We start from the raw sequence: 11,259 nt of genomic DNA, 5'->3' as shown, positions 1-11,259 counted from the left end.
TCCTGTGCGCCATTTGCATGTCCGGACGTCCGTGGATAGTGGTGACCAGGAGCACTTCTGCAGATCTGGTATTAGTGCACAGTTTTTAACTTTATCTATTGGTGTTAAATAAATTATTTTTAAATACTACACCATGAAATCCCCCTGCATTTCTTTACATATGGAGTCTGTCCAACTCCTGAGGATAGGATGACACTGGCATAAAAGATACCTTGATGTGCAGAGATCCTGAGTATTGTAAGTAAGCTTGATGGAAGCACCTAATGTTAACACTCACTCTGGTGATGTAGAGATGGAGAACCACTAATGGTGATCAAAATTCTATGGAGTAAAAGATTCCTTTTGTGGATTTCAAATAATCTAATTGGTGTAAGCATACATGTGAGCCACTATCCTAGATGTGTATAGTACATTTGGGACGTCATTACAAATAGGGGCATTGGAATAATCCATAAAGATACCTTTACAGGAGTGTACCTACAATGCCACATGTAAGCAACATTTGAGTTAATAATTAATACGTAAAGATGAAAATTGTCTCTATGGGATATTACAAGGATAATCAGAGTTTTTTTCCAATATGATACCAATAGTTTGTATTTTATTTATATCTATTTACATATTGACCTCCCGTGGAGAGACTAACGAAACTGAGCCAACAACAAAGGACTTATTTTTATCGTATTTTGTGAAACTACTAAGCGCCGATGGTTGGTATTTATTTATGCTTGCTGACATTCTGGATGCCCCCTCCGGGAGGGAGCATCCAGATTGGCATAGTAGGGGGGCATTGCTGGCATAGGGGGCATGCAGCCGGACATATTACCTGGAATTGAGGTCGGAGCTGACAATTTTTTCACCACCAGCTCTTTGCATCTTTTCAGATTTATGTCCGTTGGAAAGAAAGACACAAGGTATGAATTAAACCTAGGATCAAGTATGGTCGCCCAAATAAAGTGAACTGATTTCAAGAGATTGATGACCCTTGGATCCTGTCAAAGCGAATGAAGGGCTTGATGTACAAGTCCAACATACTTAGCGGAATCACTCCGTTTCAGGTCCTCCTTCACTTTCTCCAGCTGCTTTTGCAAAAGTCTGATTAGGGGAATGACCTGACTCAAGCTGGCAGTGTCTGAACTAACTTCACATGTGGCAAGTTCAAAGGGTTTGAGAACCAGGCACAACATGGAAATTATTCTCCACTGCGCTTGACTAAGGTGCATTCCCGCTCCTCTCCCTATGTCATAGGCCGTAGTGTAGCCTTGGATGGCCTTTTTCTGCTCCTCCATCCGCTGAAGCATATACTGTAGAGGGTAGAATTCCACCTAGTTACTACCTCTTGCTTCAGCTGATGGCAGAGCAAATTCAACAGTTCTTGCTGGTGCTGCAATCTTCAACACACAGTTGCTGAATGTCGAAAATGTCTAGAAATCTTTCGGGCCACCACGAGCATATCCTGCACGCCCATGTCATTTTTAAAAAAAAGTCGCACCACCAAATTCATTGTGTGAGCAAAACATGGGATGTGTGCGAAGTCGCCCAGATGCAATGCTCGCACAATATTCCTGGCATTGTCAGAAATCACAAATCCAGAGGAGAGTCCAAGTGGGGTAAGCCATTTTGCAATTATTTACCTGAGTTTTTCTAAGAGGTTCTCAGCGGTATGCCTCTTAGTGAAACCGGTGATACACAGAGTAGCCTGCCTCTGAATGAGCTGGCATTTGTTAGATGCTGCTGCTGCTGCTGCTGTTTGCACTGTTGAAGGCAATACACCTACCCAGTGGGCTGTCACAGTCATGTAATTTTTAGTTTGCCCTATCCCACTTGTCCACATATCTGTGGTTAAGTGGACAGTGGACACAATGGCATTTCGGAGGACATTAATAAGGTTTTTTTTAAATGTCCTTGTACAGATTGGGAATTGCTATTCTAGAGAAGTGGAATCTAGAAGGGACACAGGATCTCCATTAACTGGCTAAAACTCACTGCATTAATGGCGGATACTGGACGTACATCTAATACCAGCATAGGTGATATGGCATCAGTAATCCTCTGTGCAACTGGGTGTTTGCTGTCAAACTTGTTTGCAAATGCAAAGGATTGTGTGACAGTCAATTGTTTGATTGAACTTGAACTACTAAAAGTATAGTTCTTCCTGGTCCCCTTCTGGGATGAAGATCCACTCATAGCAACAGCAGCAGCAGCCGTAACACTCAAGGATCCTTCTGAGGAACAACGGATAGGAGAGGAGTCAGTCCTTATGATATTGGATGCAAGACTACTTCCGATCACGAATGAGGATGTTGATGATGATGCAGGTATTGCTGATGGAGATTGCAGGCGCTTGGATCCAGATAGAAGGGAACAGCTAGGTGACACTGGACTGAGTGTTGTTCGTTTTTTTGTCCAAAAAGTTTCTATACCCTTTCCAATTTGATGAATGCGCTGCAAGTGACGTAATAGGGAAGAGGTTCCAAAATGGTTAAGGTCCTTACCTCTACTTACTGTTACATGGCAATGGTTACAAATGGCTTGGCAAAGGTTGTCCGGATTTGGGTGGAAATGATTCCACACATGAGATGTGGACTTTTTGGTCCTTTGCCAAGGCATGGCAACAATGGGATTTTTCCCACCATGGGCAACAACTGTTGCCTGATTTACAGTTTTTACACAAACATCCTCGCCATCAACATCCTCATCATCATCAACATCCTCATCATCCTTGTTCTTATCGCCAACTACATAAATCCTTGTGCAATTCCACAGAAGCATCCTCGATTTCTACGTTAGCATGTTGACTTATGCTCATCCCCACATTTGCAGAGGGCACACAAATAATGTAAGGAGGATCCTCTTCAAGTACAGTATTAGAAAGGTCAGGCTCACACATGGCAACCGCAGACACACTTGGACTCTCCTCGGGGATTTGTGATTTTTCGGAGAACACAGTTGGTTCCGGTGTCTTACTTGTCTTAACAATTTTCATTTTTTTGTACCTCTTGTACAAGCAGAGGGGCTTAAATCATCACTAGAACCACCAGGCATAAATAATAAAGGCCAAGGTCTTATCCTTTCCTTGCCACTTCGTGTAGTGAATGGCATATTGACAATTTTTTATTTCTCTAAAGCTGACTTAGCTTTAGATCTTTTTTTCTTTAACAGGGTAAAAGTTTTTATTTTCACATTGGTGGTGTTGCAGGCTAACACGCACACAAAAAAATTGTTTGTAGACCTGGATGAGAGTTTAAATCTTGAGAGTTTTTTTGAGTCTGAAAAACATGTGAGTGCCTGTTCTGTGACTTTATTACATTGGCTGAGCTTAAAAATGTGAGAGTTTTCTCTCACATTTTCTAAACTCTCACCCTATTACATTTGGCCCAGTGTTTTCTAGCAGTTTGGTGCACCGTTAGTGCAATGCATGGGATAGATAATATTTGGGCAATGCTGTAGTGAACAGGAAGAGTATAAATAGGCTTCCCATTAATAGGTGGTAACTGGTTGGTTAGAAGCTCACATGTGATACAGGATTGCCTCTCTGTAGAAGGAAGCAAATCCAAGATGTGTCGCCCAGGAAATGCTGCATTAGAGATGTGCGCGGACCCCTGTATTTTGATTTTGGATCCGGATTCATCTTTGTGTTTTGGTTTTGCTAAACCACCCTCACCTCTTTTTGGATATTTTTTTTTTAAATAAATTAAAAAAAAAACAGCTAAAATTAGTTCGGTTTTTAAATCGAAGTTCTGAACTGACTGCAGAACTGAACCAAGACTTGGTTCAATACGAAACCCCAGATTGTCTCGAACCCCTAAATTCGGTTGTTATTGGTTCTCTGGGAACCGGACCCGCACATCTCTATGCTGCAAGAAATGCTGAGGCTGCTTTCCGGCCAGAGAGAATAACAACTTGGCGAACTTTGTCGGAGAAGGAAGCCGGACACTGCGCGGACCTGATAAGAGGTGACCGCAGCATACCTCCCAACATCTGGAAGTAGGGACCCAGTTGTGCGCATCTGATAAAGGGGCATGTCATTATGTGGGGGGCATGGCCACACATCACATCCCCATTCTTGTCACTCTGGGGGTGTGCCTATGCGCTCCCCGAATTGCTGGGCTGCCCACAGGCTCACCACCCACACTGCTTAGATGCCATGAGCATGCACATTGCTCTTCACAGCAGTAGGATAATAGATGCTGGGTGCAGCAGTGAGAAAGTGATGGCCAAACCCTCCACCCCCTCCTTCCGTGGGACACTGTGGCCTGCGGGTGAGATGGCAGAACACTGACCATAAAGCTGGACTGTCCCGCCTAAGTCTGATGGTTGAGGGGTATGCCACAAACTGATGGTTTTTGACACCCCACCTGCAGCACATTTGGCTAAAGAGAGAGGAAGAAAGGGACAAGACTGTGGGCAGTGCACAACCTGTTCTGACTAGCCACATATCTGATGTGTGGGATTATTTGGGAATAAGACCCAGGGCTGGGATTTGGTGAGGGCAACATGGTTAATTCCCTGGTACCCCAAACATTTGGTTGTCCCAACACTCTCTATTTAAAAATGAATATGCTCCTGGACATCTAACCTGGTCTGCTGGAGTGTAGTTACAACCACTTATTTTTCACCATTGGCAGGACGTTGTCTTGTTGGCACATAGCACAATTTGGAGGAGGACACTGTCATCTCTATATGCTCTCCTGAGACCGTCGCCCTGCAGAGAGCAGTGTACACTCAGCGAAGCACACAGTGGGGGCCTTGGGAGGGCTGACCAGAATTGCAGGGCCCCTTCACCTCCAGGCCCCGTATTGGTCACATTTTCACAGTTGCTTTTTGTAAACCCCAAATCACACAAGCACATAAAAAAAGGAATTAAATCTAGCACTTGTTAAATATGTAAAGTTTATCTATTATCCTACCGTTTCCAATAAATTGTCAAGTTTACAAAAAGAAAAAATTTGACTTAAAAAATTAAAAAAATACAAATATGAAATGACAGCATGGAACCATAGACTGTTACTGACATCTAATAACAAAATTCATTTAAAGAAATAAAATAAAACAGATTTTCATTTGCTATGTAAATTTGTCGACTATGTGGGAAAAGTGCTAGTTTTAGCCCTGAGATATTCGATTTATCCATGATCACAGGTCTGCTTGTGTCTCCTCGATTTGCTCCATTGGGGCTCTCTTATGCATTCCCATATTCATCTAGAGAGGAAACGACAGATTATTCATTAAAATACAAAACAAAAATAAGCCCCAAACCATTTTACTAAATTCCCTTCCTACAGATGTCCGATGTCTAGAACCTCTATCAATCAAGAAAGATAGTCACCTTCCCTGCAGATGTCTAACGGGGGTTATTCTAGCAGAGTCTCCAAACATCGGTCCTGGTACAAAACAGGGATGTATACAAAAAGAATGTGGTCATTCTGTAATGACGCCGGTGTACTTACCATTTCCTTGGTTCTAGAAAACGTCCTGATCTTCTTTACCCCCCTAAAAAGACCTTTCAGTTGGCAGTAACAGGGCCTGGTAGTACGATGGGACAGTGGAGAGGTATGCACTAACTAATGCTCTTTATACTAAGCCGCAATGTTTCAGAAGAGCAGAGTTTCTCCCGCCACCTGCTGCAGTAGTATCAGCCACTAGACAGCCACCTTGAGGGTGTTCCAATAAGCTGACCCCTACCGCTCTGACATATTTGGGGAGGGGTGTTTAATAATAAAAGATTCTTGAGTTAATTGCAAATAACTTTCTGTGCAATTTAATACTAACTCCATGCAATACAGTCAACTACTCTATCTGTAAATCCCCTACTGTATGCAAACAAATAAAAACCCTACAGTAAGTTCCTACAGTAAGTCTAAAACAGATGCACAAAGCGTCTATGTGACATCACAGTATGAGTTACAGCACATTGGTTTCCTTTGTTTTACTGAAAAAGCCTTAGGGGCATACTCAATGGGCCGCAAGATTTTTACAGCAAAAATTAATCTGCCCACCTTTTCAATTTCCAATTAATGCGCGTTATGGATTCCTGCACTATCCAATTTTAAAAAATTGGTCTCAAATTTTTTTTTGTATAATGTTTATTACCATCCCAAAGAAAAAAAATATATGATTTTAAAAGGTTTTAGATGGCTGATTTTTGTATTTAAGAAGGTTTTTCGTTAGTTAAATTTGGGGTGCATAAAAATGTTGATTTTTTTGTGTAATTTGAAGCAAAAAAATTTTTTTTTTCCGGGAACCAAGTCCCAACATTTTTACCATAAATCAATGATTTTCCCTGACTTTCCACCTGCCCTGGGTCTGCGAGAAAAAAATCTGCGTTAAATCCTGCTGAAATTCATGCTGCCAATTAAATAGAAGAAAAACCAAGCTGGCCACAATTTCTTGCGGTACGGGCAAAAAAATTTACGCGGCCAATTGAATATGCCCATTAATGAATTAACCTGCTCTGTGTTACGCAATATTTGATCCAATAAAAGAGTAAAAGTAAAGAACATTATGATAATATACAGTAATTATAGTGCATATTACAGAAGCCATGCTAGGTTTGGTAAATATAGGTAAAATATTGTTTATTACCTGATGCAGTTTTAATGCTGGCCATACAGTATATAGAATAGGTTGGTCACTCAATGTGATTGTTTTGAACCTAATTTTACAATAACAGGGAATCCCGAACCATTGGGTCCCCCTGTCAGAGCAAAGCAGCCCGTGATGGTCAGCATAGAGTCTTTATAAGAGTGCTGCAAAAAAATCCCAAACCAGAATTGCATTGCCCCCAAAGTAACTCAAAGGACTAGCAATAATGTGTGCATAAAAGTGCTGAGACCGTTAATGGCATCTCATGCCAGATATAAGTGTGTATTCTGTACCTTTTGAACTACAGGGGGCATTGTACTTTGTCACAGCAAAATCATCTGAAATAGAAAAGACAAGTGATTATTTGTATTGCAGATGTGCTCTAATTATTATCTTTAGCAATCATACAGTACATGATTTTGTGACCATGTACTGTATATTAATAAATTGTTTCTGCTACTTTCATTTTTATACAAGTAATAATATTATACCTGCTGTCTTGTAGAGGTTTGTTTTTAGTTCAATTAAACCTAATATTGAATGTATTTTTCGCTATCAAAACAAATGTTAACAAACTTTTATGTTTATTGTCTGTTTGGGTGTAAGTGTACCTGGATATAAGTAGACCTGGAGTAAACCTGGCACACTTATTGAGATGCACATGTCTCAGCATATGGGTGTATATATGCTATTTTTACCGGCAGCTGGTAGAGCTTTTCTTTTAACGCATATGAGTCCAACTTGGAATCAGCACCAAAATCTATTATTTTGCATGTAGTGCAATATAAGGAGCACTAAAGGTGTCTAGTCTGCATTCATCCGGCAGTCCCGTAAGAAGGAATAAAAGTTTACATCATGCAATCGACAACCTGTGGACATATTAAAAATCCATGTACACACATGCAATTGAGCAAAAATAGGCACAGGAAGATGTCATTTGAGTCAGCCAGCAGTTTAGCAAATGACTGAATGAAAACACCACTTAGAACTTGTGTCAGAGGAGTGTGATATCAGACACATCAGTCTTTGGCCCTCATTCAGAGCCACTCGCTAGCGGCAGTACGCTCGTTCCGAGCGATGTTCGCACATCTGCGCATGCGTACGGTTTTTAGTACGCATGCGCGAACCGGTCAGTGCGGCCGAAAATCATTTGTACGCAATATAGCGAATGCCTGCTATTTTGAGTGACAGAAGGAGGCGTATGTGGGTGGTAACAGGGGAAGGTGCTTGAAAACGGGGAGTGGAAATCCGATCGCAGGCGTGCTTAAAGGTCAAAACGGGCGTTTTATGGGTGTGCATAATTAATACAGCAGCGTCAATGACCACGTCACTTGGTTTTTTTTAACTCAGAACTGCTCGCAAAATAGCGGTTGAAAAAACCAACCACAAGAATAGCGAGCAGTTCTTATCCTGTTCGATGTACTCGATTAATCTAATAAATAGCGGACATGACGTATGGTGCGAGCGGCCAGGGGGCGTTTTTATCAAATAAACGAGCGTATGTTTTGCTCGCTCGTTCAGACTTAGAGGTGTGAACAGACTGCAATGTGCGAACGGATCATTTGCATAGCCACCCCTTGTTTTTGAACGAACGAACGCAAATAGCGAACGGCTCTGAATGAGGGCCTTTGTCACCTAAGCATCAAAAAATTATTATAAGTTTGAATTTGCTCCTGTATACATTGCCCAGGGCACAGCGTCACCTGATGAGTGCTATAGCCCACTAGCTGAGAAAGACATGCAAATGGAGGGCGCGGACCTATGGATAGATGGAAAATGATGGGAAATAATGTCTTGTAAATCTCATCATTTTATATAGCCTGTGGTACCAAGTTACTAACATACAGCACAAAACTTAGCGATACTCAGAGTGCCCCAACTATCCTCAATGGGTGGCAAAACATGATCCATCTTTACTCAAAACTGTACTAAATGTCTTTATAATAAACAAATGGTGCTTTTATATATATATATAACAATCCCAGTGGGGTCCACACTCACAACGTCATATGTAGCGTATTGGGTTGACAACCCAAAGGAGGACAAAAAACCGATGTTCCCAAATCCAAAGAAAAAAACCACAGGGGTGCACTCACCAGTCTTCCAAAATTTATTTTAATACATCTTCATTATAAAGGCATATACATTAGAGCATCGACATTTCGGTCCTAAACGTGGACCTTTGTCAAGATACTTTAAGAAGTGATACCATTACACTTATATACCCTAAACATCCAGATAAACCCTCCCACAATCCATAAAACCAACACCCACAAATCCCCCCTAAAACAAGAGCTAAATCATAAGCTCCATTATTAATATAAAACCCTAATAACCCCACCAACTTACACTAAAAGAGAGGTCAGCGATCTTACCTAACCAAACAAGAAACACACAGCTGTGTCCAGTCCAAATCCAATGCTGTCTGTGGCGTGCGTTCCAACGGATTATCACTTCCTGTCCAGTGGAACGCATACCTCATCAGCAGGAAGTGGTGCTAGGCCACAAGGTGGAACAGCATAATCACATGATAAACCAAAGCAAAGCTTGCGTGTCACTGACGTTGTTTGCATAGGACTTCCACCATTACTTTGCCTTTGGTAAGGTCAGTCAGTGGGACTGCAATGGTGGCAAAATTGTGTATAAAAAACCTCCTATAATACCCAGTAATCCCTAAGAAGGCTCTCACCTGCTTCTTATTCAGGGGTCATGGCCAGTTTTGTATTGCCTCAATCTTATTGAGCTGTGGCTTTATCAAACCTCTGCCAATGGTGTATCCAAGATACTTTACTTCTTCCGTCCCTAGGCAAAACTATTTTGGGTTGGCTGTCAAACCTGCCTTATAGATGGAGTCCAACACTGCTTGTACCCTGGGCAAGTAAGACTGACAATCAAGACTATGAATGACCACATCATCCAGATAAGCAGCAGCACACTGTCTATGGGGTCTTAGAATCCTATCCATCATTCTTTGAAAGATAGCAGGTGCCCCATGTAGCCCAGAGGGCAACATCTTGTATTGAAACAACCCCTCTGGTGCAGAAAAAGCTGTCTTTTCTATGGCGTTCTCAGTTAACGGCACTTGCCAATACTCTTTGGTTAAGTCAAGAGTGGTTAAATATCTGGCTGTCCCCATCCTTTCAATTAGTTTATCCACCCTAGGCATAGGGTAGGCATCGAATTTTGACAAACTTTTCAATTTCCGGAAGTCATTGCAGAAACGCACACTCCCATCGGGCTTCGGAATAAGCACAATGGGACTTGACCACTCAATATGTGATTCTTTAATTACACCCAACTCTAACATTTTTTTAATTTCCTTCGACACTGATTCTCTTTGGGCTTCTGGTAACCTATAGGGATTTAGGTTAACCTTAACCCCTGGGTCAGTGATTATGTCATGTTTAATGACTGTGGTTTTCCCTGGTATGTCAGAAAACAGCACCCTATTTCTGATCAGAAATTCCTTAACTCTCTGCTGTTGACTTGCTGACAGGGTGTTTGCCATTGTCACTTCGGGAACCACGGGCCCTGGGTTTACTGGAGGGGCTTGGACGGCTGACAGTGCTGCTCTATCCTTCCAGGATTTTATAAGATTTACATGGTATATCTGTTCTGGCTTTCTTTTTCCTGGCTGGTAAACTTTATAATTGACCTTCCCCACTTTTTCTAAGATTTCAAAGGGTTCTTGCCATTTAGCCAAAAGTTTACTTTCCACTGTGGGAACCAATACCAAGACTCTGTCCCCAGGAGCAAAGTTGCGTAACCGAGCATTGCGGTTGTATACCCTCTGCTGTGCCTGTTGGGCCTGTTCCAAGTGCTCTCTTACTATTGGCACCACAGCAGCAATTCTTTCTTGCATTTGGGAAACATGCTCAATAACTGTTTTATACAGACTGGACTGCCCCTCCCATGTCTAATTTGGCAATGTCTAGTAGCCCCCTTCAGTGTCTCCCATATAACAAATTGAAAGGTGAAAACCCGGTGGAGGATTGGGGAACCTCTCTTATGGCCAACAACAAATAAGGCAACAAGTAGTAAAGCAACAAGTAATCCCAATCTCTACCATCCTTGTCTTAGAATATGTTTTAACGTCTTGTTAAACCTCTCTACCAATCCATCGGTTTGGGGGTGATAGACCGATGTTCTTAACGGTTCAATTTTGAAGAGGTGGCATAACTCTTTCATGACTTAACATAAATGGGGTACCCTGGTCAGTCAGTATTTCCTTAGGTATTCCCAACCTGCTAAAGACATGGACTAACTCTCTAGCAGTGGACTTGGTTGACATATTGCACAATGGTATCGCTTCCGGGTACCTGGTAGCGTAATCCATTATCACCAGAATATATTGATGGCCCCAGGCAGACTTCATTATTCTTTCAAATGGTACCTTAGTACTGGGTAGTGGGACTAGAGGACTTTTAAAATGTGGTCTGGGAGCATGATACTGACATTCAGGGCAGGATGCACAAAAGTCAGATACCTATTTATGGACCCCAGGCCAAAAAAAACCTCTGCAAAATCTGCTCAGTGGTTTTCTCTACCCCCAGGTGGCCTGCCGTTATATGACCATAAGCCAGATCTAACACTGTTCTTCTGTATGCTTTGGGAACTATTAATTGTTCCCCAATATCTTCCCCTTTCTTCGTTACTTGATACAAAAAATCCTGA

The 11,259-nt window shown here is 41.9% G+C and overlaps 1 protein-coding gene across 1 annotated transcript in view; it reads right to left on the bottom strand.

Moving 5' to 3' along the window:
• Window positions 1-4,992: 4,992 nt before the first annotated feature.
• LOC148518871 (alpha-2-macroglobulin-like) overlaps window positions 4,993-11,259 on the bottom strand; it is a 178,041-nt gene continuing 171,774 nt past the window's right edge. The window contains exons 35-36 of the mRNA XM_088476978.1: window positions 6,879-6,923; window positions 4,993-5,202 (exon numbers count right to left, since the gene is read on the bottom strand). Coding sequence (XP_088333104.1) covers window positions 5,183-5,202; window positions 6,879-6,923 — 65 coding nt within the window. The 3' untranslated portion in view covers window positions 4,993-5,182. The remainder of the gene's footprint in view (window positions 5,203-6,878; window positions 6,924-11,259) is intronic.

This window comes from Taudactylus pleione, unplaced genomic scaffold, assembly GCF_031769625.1.
Source record: "Taudactylus pleione unplaced genomic scaffold, aTauple2 ptg000198l, whole genome shotgun sequence".
NCBI lineage: Eukaryota > Metazoa > Chordata > Amphibia > Anura > Myobatrachidae > Taudactylus > Taudactylus pleione.
The sequence above is the reverse complement of the archived record's forward strand: the minus strand, read 5'-3'. Positions and strand labels throughout refer to the sequence as shown.